This window comes from Ovis aries, chromosome 2 (genome assembly GCF_016772045.2).
Source record: "Ovis aries strain OAR_USU_Benz2616 breed Rambouillet chromosome 2, ARS-UI_Ramb_v3.0, whole genome shotgun sequence".
In the NCBI taxonomy this organism is placed as follows: domain Eukaryota; kingdom Metazoa; phylum Chordata; class Mammalia; order Artiodactyla; family Bovidae; genus Ovis; species Ovis aries.
Window position 1 is genome coordinate 148,580,497 of NC_056055.1, and position 24,005 is coordinate 148,604,501.

The 24,005-nt window shown below is 38.0% G+C and overlaps 1 protein-coding gene across 2 annotated transcripts in view; it reads right to left on the minus strand.

The window, feature by feature from the left end:
- TANK (TRAF family member associated NFKB activator) overlaps positions 1-24,005 on the minus strand; it is a 79,198-nt gene that overhangs the window by 38,347 nt on the left and 16,846 nt on the right. For both annotated transcript variants that reach the window (XM_004004666.4, XM_012135846.4), the window contains exon 2: positions 15,419-15,566. In XM_004004666.4, the coding sequence (XP_004004715.2) occupies positions 15,419-15,566 (148 nt within the window). The remainder of the gene's footprint in view (positions 1-15,418; positions 15,567-24,005) is intronic.

Consider the following 24,005-nt stretch of genomic DNA (forward strand, 5'->3'; position numbering starts at 1 on the left):
AATGGTTGGATGGTATCACTGAATCAACGGACATGAGTTTGAGCAAACTCTAGGAGACAGTGCAGTCCATGGGGTCCCAAAGAGTTAGACACAACTCAGTGACTGACAAACAACCCTCCCTTCAGGCAATCTCATTCCCAGTGGTTGGTTTTTTGCCAGACTTTCAAATTCTCTTTCCAGCAGCACTCTCCTTTGAACTCTCTATTTATGTGGCCAAGAGCTACTGAAAAAGCATTTGTTATTTGTAGCAATGGGAAGAAAATAGATGGAATACTTGGGAAGGGCTGTGATTTAACTAGGTTAGTATAATGATTACGAACTTAGAGGAGCCAAATAAGCTCAGTTTTTAACTAGGTTAGTATAATGATTACAAACTTAGAGGAGTCAGATAAGCTCAGTTTCAGCATCGATTCTGCCACTTATGTTGCAATACTGATTTATTTCTGAGTCTCAGGTTCTTCATTTGAGAATGGGGCTAAGAATGCCAACTTTGTAGGGCTGGGCATATTTACATGTAAAGGATGTGACATTTGTAAAATATACTTATTCATAAAAAGTTAATTCTCCTTTCTGCTTTATGAAGTAATATGAATTTAAGGATTGAAGGAGCAAAGAGAATACAATTGGTTCAGTATTATCTGGATTACCTGACATTTTAGTATGGTCATATGCAGATAATACCACCCTTATGGCAGAAAGTGAAGAGGAGCTAAAAAGCCTCTTGCTGAAAGTGAAAGAGGAGAGTGAAAAGGTTGGCTTAAAGCTCAACATTCAGAAAATGAAGATCATGGCATCTGGTTCCATCACTTCATGGGAAATAGATGGGAAACAGTGGAAACAGTGTCAGACTTTATTTTGGGGGGCTCCAAAATCACTGCAGATGGTGACTGCAGCCATGAAATTAAAAGATACTTACTCCTTGGAAGGAAAGTTATGACCAACCTAGATAGCATATTCAAAAGCAGAGACATTACTTTGCCAACAAAGGTCCGTCTAGTCACGGCTATGGTTTTTCTAGTGGTCACGTATGGATGTGAGAGTTGGACTGTGAAGAAAGCTGAGCACCGAAGAATTGATGCTTTTGAACTGTGGTGTTAGAAAAGACTCCTAGGAGTCCCTTGGACTGCAAGGAGATCCAACTAGTCCATTCTGAAGGAGATCAACCCTGGGATTTCTTTGGAAGGAATGATGTTGAAGCTGAAACTCCAGTCCTTTGGCCACCTCATGCGAAGAGTTGACTCACTGGAAAAGACTCTGATGCTGGGAAGGACTGGGGGCAGGAGGAGAAGGGGACGACAGAGGATGAGATGGCTGGATGGCATCACCAACTCGATGGACATGTGTCTGAGTGAACTCCGGGAGATGGTGATGGACAGGGAGGCCTGGCGTGCTGCAATTCATGGGGTTACAAAGAGTTAGACACGACTGAGCGACTGAACTGAACTGATCCGACTGAGGATAAAGGCTATCCTGCCAAGAAAACCTAAAAACAGTCAAGTTTTCATAAAGACTAGAGGTCCTTAGACAAACAATTTAATGTCATGGTGTCAGGAGTGTCTAGGTATAACAATGGAAAATTTGGTATTGAGAAGAACACCTCTCAGGTCCCAGGGAAACTGAATATACTTGATGACCAACAGGACATTAGTAGCAGTATCAGGAATCATCCTTGGAAATTTAAGTGAGATAATTTAGGATAAATAAAAGGCACTATTATTCTACACAGCAACTTATAAGACTCATTACTCTTTTAATATGGTATAGATAGGAAAAAATAGTGGATGTATAAGCTCAGGTCTGACATTCAGTAAAATATGGCTTTCAAGTGACAATGAGACATATGGATCTAGAGCTCAGAGGGTAAATCTGGAGTACAGAAATAAATTTAGGAGTTATTGTCATAAGTATCTGAAGCCATAGAAGATGAAATAGCTCATACAAGAATATAAAGTAAGATACAAAGAAGCGCTTGAATAAGTCTAATGTTTAGTGGCCTGGTGGTAGAGAATAAACCTACAGAGAAAAATGAGGAATTGCAACCCAAAAAGGAATGAGAAAAATCAAATATGGTGTTTGAAATGTTAAGGAAAAATAGTACTTTAAGGAAGAGGTAGCACAAGAGATATTAAATGGAATCAGTTATTAAATGGAATAAGGTAGTTTTATATGTGTGAACTTGAAAGACTATCAATGATTTTAGGCAAAGAAGTTATAGATATGAAATCCATGGTCAAGCAATTTTTTTCAAATCATAGTTCTACTATTTATTAGTGGAGGGCTTGTTATTTCACCTTTTTGCATTTCAGTTTCATTTAAAAAATTTAAATAACAACTTACTCATAAGAGCCATATAATAATTAAATGAGATGACTATAACATTTCGCCAAACATAAGCCTCAATAAATCTTAGTGATAATGATGGTGAAGATAAACATAGTTTTAAAATTTTAAAACCTTTTTCAAATTAGCACAACTCCATTTTTGAAAAGATATGATTCACATATTCTGGAAGGATAAAGGTATGTTATTAACAGTGGTTACCTGTGGGAAACGAGGGAGAGGACCATCACTTTATACTCTGTATATCTTAGATTATCTGCATTTTTTTCAATAAGCATGTGCTGCTTTTGTAATTTTAGCTAGTAATATTTTTAAAAAATCACTTACCTGTCTTATTTGTCTTTGTCTCCTTTATTGATTTGGAATACTCGGATGTCTTTGCTTGACAGAATGTTCTACAATGGATGTAGCACACTGACTTTTCAAAGAGGAGCTTCTGAATCTTAAACTGAAGTGAACTAGAAGAAACACTGTGAGAAGAACTGGCCTGGAGTATGGACAGCTGAGTGGTAAAAGGTGGGCAAGTATACACTAATGAATGACAGGTAAATAGCAATAAAACATAAAGAACCTATGCTAATTTTTTAGTAATAGGTTTTTTTAAAAGTTTGGTAAAATATATACAGCATACAAAATTTGCCATTTTAATCATTTTTAAGTGTATAGTTCTGTGGCATTAAGTACAGTCACACTGTTGTGCAAACATCACTACCATCCATTTCCAGAGCTTTTTCATTTTCCCCAACTGAAATGCTGTCCTTTTCAACATGAATTCCCCACTCCCTTCCCCCAGCCTCTAGGAACCACTCTACTACTTTCTGTCTCTTTGAAGCCAACTATTCTATCCATTCTGTATAGATATTGCTTTTTTGCATATTGTATATACATATACAAAACGTATCTATATTTTGTTTATCTATTTATCCACTCAGGGGCACCTGAGTTGCTTCTACCTTTTGGCCATTGTAAATAAGGCTGCTACAAACATAGGCATACAATTATCTCCTTGAATCCTTGCTTTCAGTTCATTTAGGTATCTATCCAAAAGTGGAATTGCTAGACAATATGGTAATAATCCTATGTTTTGTTTTGAAGAAACATCATTTATCTTTCACAGTTGATACACCATTTTACATTCCTGTCAGCAATGTACAGGAGTTCTAATTTCCCTACATCCTCACCAATACTTTTCTTAAAATTTCATTTTTTATAATAGCCATCCCAGTGGGAATAGGATTAGTGTGGTTTCAGGGCTTTCTGGTAGCTCAGTTGTTAAAAGAATCCGCCTGCAATGCAGGAGACCCCAGTTCAATTCCTGGGTTGGGAAGATCTGCTGGTGAAGGGATAGGCTACCCACTCCAGTATTCTTGGGCTTCCCTGGTGGCTCATATGGTAAAGAATCCGCCTGCAATGAGGAGACCTGGATTCGATCCCTGGGTTGGGAAGATCCCTTGGAGGAGGGCATGGCAACCCACTCCAGTTTTCCTGCCTGGAGAATCCCAGGGACAGAGGAGCCTGGTGGGCTGCAGTTCATGGGGTCACAAGGAGTCAGAACACGACTGGGCGAATAAGCACAGTGATTTCAACTTGCATTTCCTTAATGATGTCGAATTAATGATGGCCTCCCAGGTAGGCTACCCACTCCAGTATTCTTGGGCTTCCCTTGTGGTTCACCTGGTAAAGAATCTGCATGCAATGCGGGAGACCTGGGTTCGATCCCTGGGTTACAAAGATCCCCTGGTGAAGGAAAAGGCTACCCACTCCAGTTTTCTGGCCTGGAGAATTCCATGGATTGTATAGTCCATGGGGTCACAAAGAGTTGGACAGGACCGAGCGACTTTCACTTTCACAGGTGACTCAGTGGTATAAAGAATCTGCCTGCCAATGCAGGAGACACAGGTTCAATCCCTGGGTTGGGAAGATCCCCTGGAGGAAGAAATGGCAACCTACTCTAGTATTCATGCCTGGAAAGTCTCATGGACAGAGCAGCCTAGCGGACTATAGTCATTAGCATCGTAAAGAGCTGGACACGATGGCTGAGTGATGGAACGATGATGTCAAGCATCTTTTTATGTGCTTACTGTCATTTGTATAACTTCTTTGGAGAATGTCTACTCATGTCCTTGGTTGGTTTTTTAATCAGGTTGTTTGCTGTTTTTGAGCGTAGTTCTTTATACACTCTAAGTATCAACCCTTTATCAGATACATGCTTTGCAATTATCTCCCCACATTCCTTGGGTTGCCTTTCACTCTGTTGATAGTGTCTTTTGATGCATGAAAGTTTTATTTTGATGAAGTCCAAATTACTAATTTACTTCTTGCTGTCTGTGCTTTTGGTGTCATAGCTAAGAAAGTGAAAGTGAAGGTCACTCACTCGTGTCCGACTCTTTGTGACCCCATGGACTATACAGTCCATGGAATTTTCCAGGCCAGAAAACTGGAGTGGATAGCCTTTGCCTTCTCCAGGGGATCTTCCCAACCCAGGGATCGAACCCAGGTCTCCTGCATTGCAGGCGGATTCTTTACCAGCTGAGCCACAAGGGAAGCCCAAGAATACTGGAGTGGGTAGCCTATCCCTTCACCAGCAGATCTTCCCGACCCAGGAATTGAACTGGGGTCTCCTACATCGCAGGCGGATTCTTTTAACAACTGAGGTATGAGGGAAGCCCATAGCTAAGAACTCTCTCCCAAATCCAATGTCATGAAGCCTTGCCCCTATGATTTCTTCTAAGAGCTTTACAGTATTGGCTCTTGCATTTAGGTCTTTGATTAGGTTTAGGTTGATTTGTACATGGTGCCCTGGTGGCTCAGATGGTAAAGCGTATGCCTACAATGTGGAAGACCAGGGTTCAATCCTTGGGTTGGGAAGATCCCCTGGAGAAGGAAATGGCAACCCACTCCAGTATTCTTGCCTGGAAAATTCCACGGACTGAGGAGCCTGGTAGGCTACAGTTCATGGGTTTGCAAGGAGTCGGACATGACTGAGCAACTTCACTTCAAGGGTCCAACCCATGACACAGACTTACCCCCAAATGTTCTTTTTTTTTTTTTGAGTACACCATGTAGTTTGTGAAATCTCACTTCCCTGAGCTGGGACTGGACCTGGGCCATGGCAGTGAAAGCTTGGAATCCTACCCATTAGGCCACCAGGGAACTCCCTCTTTTTAAAATTTCTTTCAGCAACATTTTGTAGTTTTCAGTGTATAAGTCTGTCGCCTACCTGGTTAAGTCGATTCCTAAGTATATTATTCATTTTTATACTATTGTAAATTGAATTTTCTTAATTTCCTTTTCAGCTTGTTTAATGTTAATGAATGGCAATGCAGTTGATTTTTGTGCTTATTTTATATCTTACAACTTTGCTGAATTTATTACTTCTAACAGTTTGATGGAACCTTTAGGGTTTTCTATACATAGGATCCAGAAATCAGCAAACAGAGATAATTTTTTTTCTCCCTTTCCAATTTAGATAGTTTTTTTGTCTGACTGCTTTGGATAGGGCTTACAGTGCTATGTTGAATAAAAGTAGTGGAAGTGTACATCTTTGTCTTGTTCCTTATCTCAGAAAAATAAAGCTTTCAGTCTTTCACCATGGAGTATTATGTTAGATGCGGTTTTCTCACACATAGCCTTTATTTTTTTAAAAACTGTGGTTATTTACGGCCAGAAGCAAGTGGCTGGCTGTTTGCTAGAAGCCAAGGTGGTTTTTTAAAAAATTTATTTATTTTAGTTGGAGGCTAATTACTTTACAATATTGTAGTCGTTTTTGCCATACATTGACATGAATCAGCCACAGGTGTACATGTGTTCCCCATCCTGAACCCCTCTCTCACCTCCCTCCCCATCCCATCCCTCTGGGTCACCCCAGTGCACCAGCCCTGAGCACCCTGTCTCATGTATCAAACCTGGACTGGCAATCTATTTCATATGTAATATACATGTTTCAATGACATTCTCTCAGATCACCCCATTCCCGCCTTCTCCTACAGAGCCCAAAATACTGTTCTATACATCTGTGTCTCTTTTGCTGTCTTGCATATAGGGTTATCATTACCATCTTTCTAAATTCCATATATATGCATTAGTATACTGTATTGGTATTTTTCTTTCTGGCTTACTTCACTCTGTGTAATAGGCTCCAGTTTCATCCACCTCATTAGAACTGATTCAAATGTATTCTTTTTAATGGCTCAGTAATATTCCATTGTGTATATGCAAAACAGCGTTCTTATCCATTCATCTGCTGATGGACATCTAGGTTGCTTCCATGTCCTGGCTATTATAAACAGTCACATATAGCCTTTAATATATTGTAATAGTTTCATAATGTCCGTTTGTTGAGTGTTTTTACATTAAAAAAAAAAAAGGTGCTGAATTTTGTAAACTCTTCTGCATCAATTGAGATGATCCTGTGCTTCTGTCCCCCTCTCATTCTGTTAGAGTGGTGTATTACATTCACTGATTTGACCATTCTTGCAATGCAGGAATAAGGTGTATAATTGGTTAAGGTGTATAATCCTTTTAACACACTGTTGACTTTGGTTTGCTAGTATTTTGTTGAGGATTTCTGCATCACTGTTGATAAGGGATATCAGCCTGTAGTTTTCTTGTAGTACCTTTGTCTGGCTTTGAAATTAGAGTAATGCTGGCCTCAAAGAATTGAGTTAGGAAATATTCTACCTTGATCAATTTTTTGAAAAAGTGTGAGAAGGACTGGTGTTAATTGTTTGAATGTTTGGTAGAAATCATCAGTGAAGCCATTAAGTCCTGGGCTTTCTTTGTTGTAAACTTTTTGGTAACTGCTTCAATTTCTTTACCAGGTATTGGCCTATTCAGATTTTCTAGCTCTGCACCCCATTGTTACTGATGTCACAAATTACACCTTTATATATTGTAAACCCATTAATATAGACTTAAAATTATCTTTATGTCTTTGTGTTCTAAATCGGGCTGTAGAAAATAAAAAGCAGAGCTACAAACCAAAATTACAATAATACTGATATTTATATTTGTCTATTATTCACCTTTCCCAAAGGGTTCTGTATTTTCACTTGGCTTCAAGTTACTCTCTAGTACCTTTTCACTTCAACTTGGACATTCCTTAGCACTTCTTATAGGTCAGGTCTAGGGGTAATGAACTCCTCCCACTTTTGTTTGTCTAGGAATATTTTAATGTCTCCCTCAGTTTTGAAGGACAGTTTTGCCAGATATAAAATTCTTGGTTAATAGTTGTCCCCCCCCCCCCACCTTTAATACTTAAATACAACATAGCATTGCCCTCTGGTCTGCAAGCTTTTTGTTGAGAAATCCACTGACAGCCTTAGTAGTGCTTCCTTGTACATGAGTCCCTTTCCTCCTGTGGCTTTCCAGATTCTGTATCTGTCTTTCAACAGTTTGATTACAATTTGTCTTGATGTGGGGGTCTTTAGATTTACCCTACATGAAGTCTGTTGAGCTTCTTGGATTTATATATATATATACATAGTTCCTCAAATTTGAGAAGCTTTATTTAATAATCTATTTCTTCAAAAGAATCTCTCTCTTCTCTTCCCATAGTGCATATTGCTGTACTTGATAGTATCCTGTAATTCCTGTAGGCTTTGCTAACTTTTCGTTACTTTTTTTCTTTTTGTTCCTTGGATTCCAATCTTTCAAATTACCTGTCTTTCAGTTCACTGATTCTTTTCTCTGCTTGTTCAAGTATATTCTTGAACCTCTAGTGTAAAATTTTTATTTTCTCATTTTGTTCATATTATTGCTTTCCTAATTTACTTTAGCCCTTTGATTCTGTCTTACTTTAGCTCTTTGAGCATGTTTACACAATTATTTGAAATTCTTTGTCTAGTAAATCTGATGCATGTATTTCTTCAGAGGCTGTTTCTGGGAATTTATTTTTTTCCTTTAGAAGGGCCACATTTGCATTTTTTTTGAATGCCTGCTATGGTTGAAAACTGGGTGTTTGAACAGTCACTCTCCAAGCCTGAAAGCTCGTGTGGATGATCTTCACTAATTAGCAGGTCCCTTAACTTTGACATTAGTCCAGGGTAAAGGTTTAAGGTTTTCTCAAGTATTTTCTGGGTGTGTATCCTGTTTGGTTCTCTGTGACTTTTTCCCTCTTGATTTTTCCCGGCTGTTTGGAAGTGTCTGCTCGGGGCCTCAGATGTTCCATTATATTCATTTTCCCGCATCTCTTGCACCATGTGTTCACTGCAATCTCCTCCCTGCAGTTTCCATATGTTATGATGCCCACCACTACTTTCCACAGTTGCCAGTCTGAGACCTAAACTATGCAGTCATTCCCAACTCCAAGCTTCAATTCAGATTAAGACAGAAAACAGTCCATTGGGTAGTCCACAGGCTGTCCAGGATGTTTCAAAAATGTTCCACTTTGCTTCTTCCTTTCTTCCCTCCTGAGGGAATCAGGAACTAGGCTGCTTCCTTCCAATTGCACCATGCCATACTGGGGATGAGGTGGGTCAAGGGTGAGTAAAATGCCATTAAATTTTCTCTATTTTCAATGTAGGTTTTTCTTGACTAAGTGTTTGCTTTGTTGCCATACACCACTGACTGATTTCCAGAATTCCTAGAAAATTTTTTTCAGTCTGTTTATCTGATATTTTTGTGGAAAATCAGGGGATTAGAACTTCCTACTTTGTCACCTTGCTGATGTCATTCAACAGACTAATTATTTTAAGCTTAACGTTTGGAAGCACAGCCAAGCTCACTCAGAGTACAGCTCCTGGGGCCTTTTCAGAAGGCCAGGCAACTTCTCCAAGGTTATTTTCTTGCTTCCCTCCTTCCTTTGCTCTATTCTCTTTCTCCTTAGTACCTCCTTCTCCTATCACTCCAAGTATCATCTCTACAAAGATGATTTCTAAATTTGTATTTTCAATTGGTACTTTACTTCAAAGATCCATAACTCAATAGTCTGCTGATAATTTTCCCCAATGATCTTCTAATTCTTGAACTCAAAATATCAGATAATACCAAATAACTTCCTTTATCAAAATCAGCATTCTCTTTGTCTGTGCCTGCATCATCAATCTTCCATTTATCCAGGCTAAAAATCTTGGAAGTGTTATTTGTTCTTATCTTTTCATACTGCAAGTTTGAGAATGTGTATATATCTTATTACTAAAGATTATGAATGGGAATACCTAACTTGATTGAACTTTTCAAAGTTCAATCTCACTTCTAGGAGCAGACAGATAAGGAGAAATCAGTAATTTACACTTGGTACATTTGAGTCTATAATTTTAAAAAATAAATGCTCCATAAAGTAAAACCCCCAAAATGTCAAAAGGACGTATAATTGTTTTCTCACAAAAAAGTTTTAGAAAAATGTTAATTTTTTAAAAAAGTAATGAATGAGATCAAATTTCTGAACTCTTATTTCACTGTACTATAGAGAATGGAATGGCCAATAAAATTGAATTTCAGCAAGTCTAGCATCTCATATTAAAATGGGAATAATTATGTTGTTTCCTAATAATTATAGATGCCTCTGTAACCCCCTCATATGAAGCTGTCTAGTGTTATATCAAACAGGGATTGGGCAATGGAGTTAGATGCAGGAGAACAAAAAGATAAGTCATTTGCTTCATTATTGCCATTTCTGGGCCATTATTCCTTTAAACTTAAGCAAAAAGCTATTCACAAGGTATTTTAATTATACCAGTCTCTCCTCAAAACAGTTATCTCCCAAGACAATAGTCATTTCCTGGGAGAAGGAAATGGCAACCCACTCCAGTATTCTTGCCTGGAGAATCCCATGGAGGAGGAGCCTGGTGGGCTACAGTCCACGGAGTCGCAAAGAGTCGGACACGACCGAGTGACTTCACTCACTCTACTCTACATTCAAGAATTTTTGCTCTTCCCTTCACAATATCACTCTAAATGTTCTTAAATCTACCACCATTCTGTAAGCGCTCTAGTCTTCACTAAAGAGTTTCCTGAATTCCTCAATCTCATTCCAGCTATCCACTTTCATGGCTCATTATGAAAACAGAGATACTAAACATCAATCTTTGCTCACTGACAGTAATCCATCCTTTGAACTCACATTCTTCTACTCCCTCTGTATCTGTCCTCTCACTTCATGAACAACTCATCCATAAACCCCCTTTTTGTTCTTAGTCTTAGACTCCTCCTGGATTAGCTTCTTTCTGATTTTAACTTATATCTCAAAGCACGTAACTTCAATTGCTTTTGTATGTGCTTTCTGGTCACCTAACCAAAAATTCTTTTACTTTAATTCTACAATCTCTTAATTTTGGATCTGGCCATCCAATTACTTCTACATCAAGAAAACTGCTGAAACAGCAGCCAGCGAACACAGACTGACACCACTAAAAATTCATGATAAAGGCTGGATGCCACATTTTTCTTCTTTCACTTAACTGAAGCTTTCAAGTCTTTATTATCACTTTCAGACTATCCTAAAATCCTAAAATCATTTCACTCAGTAGATGATCTTATCTTGTATTTCAGGGGAAAAAAATGGACTCTCATAAGAAAACCTACTCTTTCTTTGTTTGATTTTTTAAATTGAATAAATTTGACATATAATATTATGTAAGTTAAGGTGCATTGTGAATTACTTTGATGCATTTATTTTGTAATATTATTGTTGTAGTCATACTTAACATATTAAATAATTATACAATATTACTGTTTATATTCATTATAATGTGCATTAGATCTCCATGGCTTATTTACTACTTGTTATAAGTTTAAACAACAATCTTCTCTGCCTCTCTCCATCTCCCAAGTAACCACCATTTTACTGTTTTTTTTTTTTTAACAGATTTGACTTTTTTTGGATTCCAGATATAAGTAATACATGAGAATCCCTTTAAACTTCCTGCCATCTCCACTTCTTACATACAAACTTTTCATTTGCAGCTATTTTTCTCTCTTGTGCCCTCCAATTCTCAGAGGAATGGGTGTTTCTTCATGTTCAGAGTAAATTCCTTAACCTATCTCTGAATCTCTAGCAACCACTTGGTTGGCCATATTTCCTTCCTCTTCCTCTTCTGTTCTTCAAATATCCCTTCACCCTACACATTATAATTTGGACATGTACACACTCAGGGCTATAAAGAAACTGTTCTTCTATAATCTATATCTATAATCTCCAATTCAGGACATTTTCACCTGTATGTCCCAGAGGTAACCAAACGATTGCCATTCATTTTTCTTTAGTAATATTCAGTTCAGTTCAGTTGTTCAGTCATATCCGACTCTCTGCGACCCCATGGACTGTAGCATGCCAGGCTTCCTTGTCTATCACCACCTCCCGGAGCTTACTCAAACTCATGTCCATTAAGTCAGTGATGGCATCCAACCATCTCATTCTCTGTCATCCCCTTCTCCCGCTTTCAGTCTTTCCCAGCATCAGGCTCTTTTCCAAGGAGTCAGTTCTTCGCATCAGGTGGCTAAAGTATCGGAGTTTCAGCTTCAGCATCAGTCCTTCCAGTGAATACTCAGGACTGATTTCCTTTGAGGATGGACTGGCTGGATCTCCTTGCAGTCCAAGGGACTCTCAAGAGTCTTCTCCAACACCACAGTTCTAAAGTGTCAATTCTTTGGCGCTCAGCTTTCTTTATAGTCCAAATCTCACATCCATACATGATTACTGGAAAAACTGCAGCTTTGACTAGATGGACCTTTGTTGGCAAAGTAATGTCTCTCCTTTTTAATATGCTATCTAGGTTGGTCATAATTTTTCTTCCAAGGAGCAAGCGTCTTTTAATTTCATGGCTGCAGTCACCATCTGTAGTGATTTTGGATCTCCCCAAAATAAAGTCTGTCACTGTTTCCATTGTTTCCCCATCTATTTGCCATGAACTGATGGGACCAGATGCCATGATCTCAAGTTTTCTAAATTTTAAGAAATTCAGAGTTTTACGGCAACTTTTTCACTCTCCTCTTTCACTTTCATTAAGAGGCTCTTTAGTTCTTCTTGCGTGTTGCCGTAAGGGTGGTGTCATCTGCATATATGAGGTTATTGATATTTCTCCCAGCAATCTTGATTCCAGCTTGTGCTTCATCCAGTGCAGCATTTCTCATGATGTATGTAATATATGTATATTAATAGGTGGGCTTCCTCAGTGGCTCAAGGATAAAGAAGCTGCCTGCAACGCAGGAGACACAGGAGATGAAGGTTCGATCCCTGGGTTGGGAAAATCCCCTGGAGAAGGAATGGCAACCTGCTCCAGTATTCTTGCCTGGAAAACTCCATGGACAGAGGAGCCTGGCAGGCTACAGTTCAAAGGGTCACCAGACATGACTAAGCACACAGGCATGGCATAACAGGTATATAATTATATATTTATTTATAATAAGGTGCAAATTGATGGTTGCCACTTATTTTTATACTCCTGATCTTAGACCACTGCTTAGCACCAATATGTTTGTTGAGCCAACTCCACACTACTCTCTATCCTATCTATCCCACTGTCAGGAAGACTTTTCTAAAGCACGTACTAAGTCCTTCAATATATTTTGAATGAATAAGAATACCGTACAAAACTACTTGTTATAATCATCATGATAAGGCCCTAATCTATCTTCACAGCTTCTTTTCCTGTACTGCCTTCACTTCTGAGTTTCTACTATATATATTTCTCCCCTGCTTTCAGGATCCATCTTCCCTAATTTACCCAGCTCCTCCTAGTCTTGACTCAAGGGTTGGGCTTAGTGGTAGGCTTATGACCTGATCCTCCCAGAGTGAGTTAAGTGCCTCTTCACTGTGCTCACATGTTATCCTATACAGATCTCTACTACAGCACTTAGCATGCTATAATAATAACTATTGATCTTTCTTACTTATTGAAAGTCCTTAAGGACATAAACCATATTTTATTTCAGTATTCTCAGAACCTTATTAAGAGCTCAGTACATAGCAGACACTCAATACTGTCTCTTAAATAAATTAGAATGTCTAGAGTTTAACATTTTTTCTTCTCCTATTTTTGAGACACATAAAAAATATTTTCCTTTCCCCTCTTTAGGGGAAAGTGTCATAGTGAATAAAGGTTTCTTCCATGGCAGAGATTAAATTATACAAGTTTTCAGATGCTTACTACTGGCCAGGGCAGAAAGATCAGGAGATAGAGAAATACCTGTCTCTGTCTTATCAGAAGAATATCTCAATACTCCTATTCCCTAATTCTGTATTTCCCAATGTTCCTAGAATAGGCCCAGCATGGTTGAAGTTTCTTAAAGAACCTAATGAGAAAATAAGAATAAAAGCTGAGAATTTTTGATACTCTTTTTAAAAAGTGATTATGCCTTATACATGAATTGGAAAGGAAAACAAAACCAAATTCTAAACTTCACTTCAATAATCGAGAAAGTATCTGTCACTATCCTATCTCTATTTCTCTTATGCACCCCTACTGAAGATCTCTAGACCATTAAGTTTACCTATATAACTGGGAGTATTCTTTTGTAAATCAACATGAGAATCACAAAAAAAAGGATAATTTTTGAGAAATGGAGTGCAGTATGTATAACACTAGTTTTACAGTAGATGTATCAAATAGAAAGGAGAAAGGGAATTATGTATTCCTATACTTATGGAGGAAACTAAGAACTCCATGGCTAGCATATTTCTTGAGACTTCAGAATACCAGACTAGTAAAAAAAAAGTTTTTTTTTAATTGAAGGAACCAACATAAGATCCTCTACTTTCAACAGCTGTACAGGAATAATTTAACATAGCAGGGCTTAAGCTATTTATCTTCAGAGAGACCTATTTGCAAGGCTGGCCCCTTGAGTGGCATCTGGGAATATAATCTTTGAAAACATTTCTTAAGTGATAAGATTCTAAGTGCTGTGCCAACCTACTTGGACTACCATGAGATCTGTGGTGAATAACTACTTTCCTTCTGACACAGGGTGCCTATGTAACTAACCCTTAAAAATATCCCAAGTTCTTGAGTCTCAAATGGAGTTCCCCATGCCAAAGCAGTACATATATGCTGGGTGAACTTCTGGAAGCTGGAGAGAGGGTGCACTCCGTATGACTCCTCACAGAAAGGAAAGAGTATAGGAAACCTGCACAAGGATTTCTCTAGACTCCACCTGGTGTCTTTTTCCATTAATGATCTGGCTGTGTTTCTTTACTAGTCTCTGTAATAAACCTTAGCTCTGAATATGACAGTTTTACTAAGTCCTGTGAATCCTTTTAGAGAATTGCAGAATCTCTGGGTGCACTGGGAACTCCCAAAACACTAAGTAATGATACTAACTCAGCAAAAAAAAAACACAAAAACAGAAAACTCTATGATCATCATTTGACAAATGGGTATGTTAATAAAATTTTGCTCTTTATTCTGACAGTACAGAAACATAGAAACAATATCAGAATAAAGGACAGAATTTTAAATGGAATAAATTTAGCATTACAAGAAGTTCATTACCTTATTCTTATTTTTCTCATTTTACTGTAGGTTGGTAAAAACCTTATCAAGGACCATTAACAGACATGCCTAGAAACTACTTAACCAGGTAATTTTTGCCTGGATATACCTTTCTTCCAATTTACTTTCTTTAGAAACTGAAAACAATAAGCAGAAATTTTATGTGAACAGGAGTATTTTAAAAAGCTGAAACTTCTGGTAAGACATTAAAGATTTCACTGAAATAACAGTTTATTTTAAACTTATAGTTAAAGAATAAATTAATAACAAATTTAGTTCCAGGATATTTTAAGATCTGTATCGTCTTCCAGTCAGCCAAGTAACAATATGAAAAAAACAAACAAAATAACTAGCTGAGATAGTGATACTCTGACTTTTAGTTTGTCATTTTACTTAAAAATTATTCATGGAAGATAACATACTTATCTTTCTTTCCTCAATACAATCATCTTAAAATGAATTTTTTCCATAGGTCACAATATTCTTTAAAAAGTTAGCAAACAAAAACCTCAAATTTTATCTATTAATATATCCCTGTGTTTTAGTTCTTCAAGTTCTTTCTTTAGTTCTAACAATATATTTCCCATTGCAAAAGATTCAAATTCCATTCACCAGGATAAATAACAACTTTCAAAACTAAAACCATATACCTTTTGCTGTAGTTCTTTTACTGCAGAATCTCTATCCATGCATGCCTGTCGAAAGGCTTCATAAGCTTTATTGAGTTGCTCGCCAATGTTTTTATCCATTCCTCTATGTCCTGTTGCATCACTATAAATGATGGAGTAAATGACAGATCTGAAAAATAATTGAACAATTTAGACAGCTATCAACTAAGTATAAATCATTTTTAAAATGTGCCTCAAAAATAATTCTGTATTGTTTATCATGAACATTACAGAATCAATTATTATAAAGTTTTTACAAGTATATTTATTTATTTATTTGGCCGTGTCAGGTCTTACTCTTAGCACACAGGATCTTTCGTTGCAGCACACAGACTCTCTAGTTGCGGCCTCTGGGTTCCCGAGCCACAGGCTTCAGTCATTGCGGTGTGCGGGCTTAGCTGCTCTGTGGCATGTGGGATCTCAGCTCCCCAACCAGGGATTGAACCCATGAACCCTTCATTGCAAGGCAGATTCTTAACCACTGGATCATCAAGGAAGTCCCCATATAAAACAGCTTTATAAAGGCAAAAAAGTCTCATATAAAATCCTGATCATATTTTAATCCTGCAATATTGTGAAACCTTAACTTCTACAGTTTTGAAATATTCTTAATGAATGTTTAAGGAGCAGTTAGGGTTCCAGTTCATAAAGATGCTACTTTGCAAATGGTATTCTATAAATGCAAGTTAAAAATGGAAAAACATAAAAGGCCATTTGTTATTAATCTTTTATTACAGAAATGCACAACAGGCTTAGCAATGTGAGAAGGGATTTCTTTTTACTAAATGGACAGTTACTTCCACTTACAAGGTGAATGCTTGCTATACTGAAATTAGAGCAAAATTAAGTAGATAATAAATGTTTGTGGATGGAGTTCACACTGTTGTTATCACATAGCAATTAAAATGTGTGAAAATGCTCTTATTTTTAGCACAAAATCTAGGGAAAACTGCCACTGGACTGTACATTAAAAAAGAAAAATCACACCCCATCACTCTTACCCCTACTCTATATTAGTTTTCTGACTTCTCTGCTATTTCTGAACTACAGGTGATTTCCTCAGTGGAGGTAATTTTGTTTTATCATCTCAGTTTACATTGTATCTCTAAAGACATTCCCTGACTCTGAGCAGAGCATCATCTATCTAATGACTGATTTTTCTTGTCAAGCTGTAATAACCACACCACTGAGCCTTTCTCTTAATCCTCTGAAAGCCACAAAGTTGTCTATCAGTCACAGGGGGTCTTGGGGATACCCAATTATTTCACACCCTTTATGACTGGAATCCTTCATAATATCAGTCTCTTTCATAACATTTTCTTTGAGTATACCTGCTTTCCATATTTTCATTAAGATATAATTCATATAAAATAAATTCACCATTTCAAAGTATACACTTCTGTAGTTTTCTGTATTCACAATGTTGTGCAACTATCACCAAAATCTAATCATAGAACATTTTTATCATCACAGAAACTCTGTACCTACTAGCAGTTAGTCCCAATTCCTATCTCCCCTGTAACCCCTGACAATCACTAATCTGCTTTCTGACCCTATGGATGTGCTTATTCTGAATGTTTAGAATCATAAAAGTATATGCCAGTGTGTCTGGCTGTTTTCATGAAGCATAAAATTTCCAATTTTTAAACATGTTGTAGCATGTAATAGTATTTCATTGCTTTTTATGTCTGAATAATATTCTATTTTATGGAATAAAATAGATTTTATTTATAATATAAATTTTTTTACATTTATCCATTCCTCAATTAATGGATATTTGGGTTGTTTACACTTTTTGGTTATTTTGAATAAAGTTACAATTTGTGCATATATATCTGTGTGAACACATGTTGTCAGTTCTCTTAAATATATACCTAGGAGCAGAACTGCTGAGTCAGATGACAGTTATGTTTAACTTTCTGAGGAACTACCACAGACATTACAGCCATTTCCACAGAAGCTGTATCATTTTATATTTTTACTAGCAATGCCCAAGAGTTCAATTTCTCCACATTTTCACCAATAATTATTGTTCATTTAAAAATATATTAGGATCCTATGGGATGTGAAGTGGTAGCTCATCACAGTTTTGATTTTGAGCATCTTTACAGTGCTTATTGGGCATTTGAATATCTTCTTTGGAGAAATGTGTAATCAAATTCTCTGCCTACTTTTCATATATATGTGCCTATATACACACATATATATGTACATATATATGTGTGTGTATATGTACATCAAACGTCTAGTCAAATCCTTTGCTCACTTTATATGTGCATGTATGTATATATATTTAATATATATGCACATATGTGCCTATTATGTGCCTGTATGTGCATGCTAAGTCATTTCATTCATGTCTGACTCTTTGGAACCCCATGGATTGTGGCCTGCCAAACTCCTCTATCCATGGAGTTCTCCAGGCAAGAATACTGGAGTGGGTTGTCACGCCCTCCCTTCTCCAGGGGATCATCCCAACCCAGGGATTGAACCTGCATCTCTACGTCTCCTGCATTGGAAGCAGGGTTCCTTACCATTAGTGCCACCTGGGAAGGCATATATATATACATACACGTGTATGTGTATAGATACATGTGCATGCATGCTCAATCGTGTCTGACTCTTTGTGACCCCTATGAACTGGAGCCTGCTAGGCTCCAGTCATGGAATTTACCAGACAAGAACACAGGAATGGGTTGCTATTTCCTTCTTTTATATATATATATATATATATATATTTATGTATCTGTGCATGCATATATAAAATTTCCAATATTTTCTTCCATTCTGTAGATTCTCTTTTTGTTTGATAGTGTCCTTTGTCAAAGTTTTAATTCTGATGAAGTCCAATTTATCTTTTTTCTTTTGTTCTTGTGCTTTTCATATCTAAGAAACCCCTGCCTAATCCAACCAAGGTCACACAGATTTTCACCTATATTTTCTTATAGAAATTTTATAATTTTAGCTTTTACATTTAGACCTTTGATTTATATTGTTAATCTGTGTAATACAGTATGAGGTAGGGCTCCAGATTCATTCCTCTGTATGTGGTTGGTGAGTTGTCCTGGTGTCATGTGTTGAAAAGGCTATTCTTTTCCCACTGAATCCCCTTGGCATTCTTGTTGAAAACCAGCTAACCATACATCACAGTGCCCTTAAATACCAAGGTAATATTTCAATCCTATCAGCCAGTCTTTAATAAGACACTAAGCACACTCCTACATCATTTTCTAGACTTGGTAAAGAAGAATTTTCAAGGATTTTATTATGGGGATCAAACTATGGAAACTCTTCAAGAGATGGGAATTCCAGACCATCTTGAGAAACCTGTATGCTGTTCAAGAAACAACAGTTAGAACCTTGTATGGAACAACTGACTGGTTCAGGATTGAGAAAGGAGTACGACAAAGCTGTTTATTGTTACCTTGTTTATTTAACTTACACATAGAGCTCATCATGAGAAATGCCAGGCTAGATGAGTGACAAGCTGGAATCAAGATTGCTGGGAGAAATATCAACAACCTCAGGTATGCAGATGATACCACTTTAATGGCAGAAAGCGAAAAGGAAATAAAGAACCTTTTAAGGGTGAAGGAGGAGAGTGAAAAAGCCAGCTTAAGACTCAATATTAAAAAAACTAAGATCATGGACTCCAGCCCCATCACTTCATGGCAAGTAGAAGGCGAAAAGGTGAAAGCAGTGACAGATTTCATCTCCTTGGGCTCTAAATCACCGTGGACGGTGACTGCAGCATGAAATTAGAAGACAACTGCTTCTTGGTAGGAAAGCTATGACAAAGCTAGACAGTGTGTTAAAGAGCAAAGACATCACTTTGCTGACACAGGTCTGTATAGTCAAGGCTATGGTCTTTCCAGTAGTCATGTATGGTTGTGAGCACTGGACAATAAAGAAGGCAGAGTGCCAAAGAATTGATGCTTTCGAATCGATGCTGGAGAAGACTTCTTAGAGTCCCTTGGATAGCAAGGAGATCAAACCAGTCAATTTTAAAGGAAATCAACCTTGAATATTCAATGGAAGGACTGATGCTGAAGCTGAAGCTCCAATACTTTGGCCACCTGATGTGAAGAACTGACTCATTTGAAAAGACCTGATGCTGGGAAAGACTGGAGGCAGGAGAAGAGGATGACATAGGATGAGATGGTTGGATGTCACCACTGACTCAATGGACATGAACTCTGGCAAATTCCAGGAGATGGTGATGGAAAGGGAAGCCTAGAGTGCTGCAGTCCATGGGGTCATGGAGAGTTTCGGACATGACTTGGTGACTGAAAAACAACAACATTATGGGGATCACAGTGTTTTTACGTTGTGAGAGAATGAAGTGACTGAAGTAAGTGAAGTTGCTCAGTTGTGCCCGACTCTTTGCTAACCCATGGACTGCAGCCTACCAGGCTCCTCAGTCCATGGAATTTTCCAGGCAAGAGTACTGGAGTGGGTTGCCATTTCTTTCCCCAGGGGATCTTCCTGAACCAGGGATCATTTTTAAACCCAGGTCTCTTGCATTGCAAGCAGACACTTTACCATCTGAGCCACCAGGGAAGCCCTGAAGCAATGAAAGTGATACTTTTTTAGGCATTCTAGTTAGGAAGTCTGTTTTTATTGGTACCTCTGATAGATGGAAAAGATGAAGTACTGTTAAGATAATTACATTGCCAGGATCTCTAGCATACCATAGACACTATGGAAACAGAGTAATTAGCATTAGCACAAAGCTTCATTTTGAGTATTTATTCAGATACTACTATCATTCAAAAAAGGATTTAGGGTGGCTTTAAAAAGCACATGAGATTCAAAGTAAGTATATGAGCAGGAAAAGAGAAATAAGGGTAGGGAGCTATAGGGACTATAGTATACTATAATACGCTCATACAGAAATCAGACAATTCAAGTAGTTATGTGGCTTGACTGCCTAAAATTGTCTTAACAAACTGCAGATGTCATAATAAACTGTCACTGTAAACCACACTTGTATTTTAAAATCTGGGACAAATAAGAATCTTGAACTGGGAACTCATCTAGTTTCTTGTTTTATTCTGTCACTGACTGACCGTGGGACCTTAGTTCAGGGCTACTAAATCTTTTTAGACTCAAGTTTCTCTCCCTTCAAACAAAAAAAGATGTTTGGATTTGATTTCTAAGAAACTTCTTTGTTCTATACCTCTTGCGTCTGTGAATCAAAAAATGAATGTCTGTTTCATCAAGAAGGTGCATTCTTGTTTTTAAAAATGTAAATACAGTACTAAAAACAGCTACATCATATGCAAGTAAATCATGTGGAGTCTTCATTTCAGGTCCTTGAATTAGATCACACAAATGTCACTATGAAGAGTTACTGAGTAAATTCCACATTCTATTTCCTGAAGTAAGAATGTATGCTGGGGAGATATGATTCAGGTCAATACAACTAAATAAATGATACATTTAATTCCTATCTCACAGCCAAGAAGAAAATTGGGTGTCAGATCAGTGACATTGACTAGAGAAAAAGGAAACAGCCTCTGGAACCCAGCTAGTTAAACTGGACAGATTTCAAATATTAACACCCTGAACTTTAAAGCCACTTGTTCCTCTATTTCTTAAAGCATTTGTTAAGTATAAAATTAACTTCACAATTCGAGAGACAGTCACATTTCAATTACATTTTGGTATCCCTTAAAGTTGCTGGACGCCAAGGAAATGGTTTTATTTATAATAAACATGTCCAAACTCAAATCTAATGGCCACTGTGCTGTGCTTAGTCATGTCCAATTCCTGGACTGTAGCCCGCCAAGTTCCTCTGCCCGTGGGGATTCTCTAGGTAAGAATACTGGAGTAGGCTGCCATGCCCTCTTTCAGGGGATCTTCCCAACCCAGGCATCGAACCCAGGTCTCCCGCACTGCAGGCGGATTCTTTACTGTCTGAGCTACCAGGGAAGCCCCTAGTAGCCACTACCATCCCCCAAACCCAGGAGGTCTAAGCTGGAGCTACCTCTGCCGTGGAAACACTCTTTTTAGTTATGGCTCCACTCTTTTAAATGTATTTTCAGGAAAGCCTTCTGTGTTAAATTTATTTCTGGGTATGGTTTGCTGGTTTCCTTACACCAGGAAGAGATTAACTCACTGATGCCCAACACTAGAGCTGGGTGGGCAAAACACAAAGCATGCCACCCCTAGGGTAATCCTCTTGAAGCCAAGGTAGTCTTGTCATATCCACCTCTAATACTCTGATAGTATTTCCTTTTTTCCTTAGGGTACTTCCTGTAAGACGGAAATGGAGAGGGTAGCAAATTCCTGTTCTACCTCCGAGGTCCAGCAGGTGCTCAACCAGAAGGAAGCACTAAGAAAATTCATGGGCATCACACTGCTTTCTCTTTTCATTGATCCTTGGTGCATAATGAAAGTGTCCTGGCGTAGGAAGGTCAGCATGCACAAGGGTGATAATTTTATTTTCCCTTGGTAAAATTTCCCAGCTCCAACAAAGATGTATTGACTACAACTGCCAAATTTTAATTTTATAGAATATATACCATTACTATCCAATTAAATGAGAAAAAGTAAAGCACGTGTTTGCTGAATACATGTAAGGCACTGTGCGGGATGCAGCAAGGAGCTTTAGGGATAGTTTTATGTGCCACCTTAGTTTTATGTGCCTTTTACGAAGTTTTTTCCCACCAGTTCTTCATTTCTTATTACTCATATTTCAATTTGACTGACAAGGCTCAGAGGAGTTAAATGACCTGCGTACAGCCACAAAGCTATAACTGAGGTGACTAGGACTAAGTTTCTGAAAATCTTAGTTCAAGGATTGCTTATTACAGCCAGCTGCAAAATATTCTCCCAGGATGCCATGATGGATATTTCATTCAATAAAACAAAAAACAAAGCCTGGGCTGGGCACCACTGATGTTCTCACCACTGTGAGAACAAAACAGACACGAAACCCACCCTCATGAAGGCACCACTAGCTGAAATTTAAAGAATATATATGAGTACCTGGATATATCTGAAGGCTAGAGTTTGGAAAGCAGAATGCTCACATCTAACATTTATGAGGTTTAGGAAAGGCTTTGAGAGGCAGATGTCATCTGATTTGGGTTCTGAATTATGAGTAGGAATGACTTCACCCATTCCTTTTATTTGACTATCAAATAGCGGTCATCCTTTCAAAAACAGGTTCCTGGTAGCTATAAAGACGTTTTTAGTGCTAGATAATACTCATTCATCACTAAAACAGGCCAGGATTATATGTATTTCTTGCGCATTGGCCAGCCTGAACTTTGAGATCAGAACAACTCTGCAAACCTGAGACAACTGTTAAGTATACCACTGACAGTTACTTAGAGAAATGATGACCTAGGCTAGTGTTTGTCCTACGAAACTTGAGATGAAGCACTGGTAATGTTGACGTCAAGGCTAAGTCCTGCCTCCTCTGGACCTCGATTTTCCTTGCTTTTAAAATGAAGGGGTTAAAGATATCAATACAAGATGGTCAATACCAAAATCAGATTGATTCTATTCCTTGCAGCCAAAGATGGAGAAGCTCTATACAGTCAGAAAAAACAACACCAGGAGCTGACTGTGGCTCAGATCATGAACTCCTCATTGCAAAATTCAGACTTAAGTTGAAGAAAGTAGGGAAAACCACTAGACAATTCAGGTATGACCTAAAATCAAATCCCTTACAATTACACAGTAGAACTGACAGACAGACTTAAGGGATTAAACACAGGGCCTGAAGAACTATGGATGGAGGTTCATGACACTGTACAGGAGGCAGGGATCAAAACCATCCCCAAGAAAAAGAAATGCAAAAAAAAAAAAGGTTGTCTGAGGAGGCCTTACAAATATTTGAGAATAGAAGCAAAAGGCAAAGGAGAAAAGGAGAAACATATCCATTTTGATGCAGAGTTCCAAATAACAGCAAGGACAGATTAAGAAAGCCTTCCCAAGTGATCAACGCAAAGAAGTAGAGGAAAACAATAGAATGGGAAAGGCTAGCAATCTCTTCAAGAAAATTAGAGACATCAAGGGAATATTTCATACAAAGATGGACACAATAAAGGAAAGAAATGGTATGGACCTAACAGAAGCAGAAGATATTAAGAAGAGGGCAAGAATACACAGAAGGGCCATACAAAAGAGATCTTAATGATTCAGATAATCACAATAGTATGATCACTCACCAAGAGCCAGACATCCTGGAATGGGAAGTCAAGTGGGCCTTAGGAAGCATCACTACAAACAAAGCTAGTGGAGGTGACAGAATTCCAGCTGAGCTACTTCAAACCTAAAAGATGATGCTGTTAAAGTGCTGCAATCAATATGCAAGCAAATTTGGAAATCTCAGCAGTGGCCACAAGACTGGAAAAGGTCAGCTTTCATTCCAATCCCTAAGAAAGGCAATGCCAAAGAATGTTCAACTACCACACAATTGTACTCATTTCACAGGCTAGCAGAGTAATACTTAAAATTATCCAACCGAGGCTTCAATAGTATGTGAATGGAGAACTTCCAGATGCTCAAGCTGGATTTAGAAAAGGCGGAGGAACCCAGGTCAAACTGCCAACAT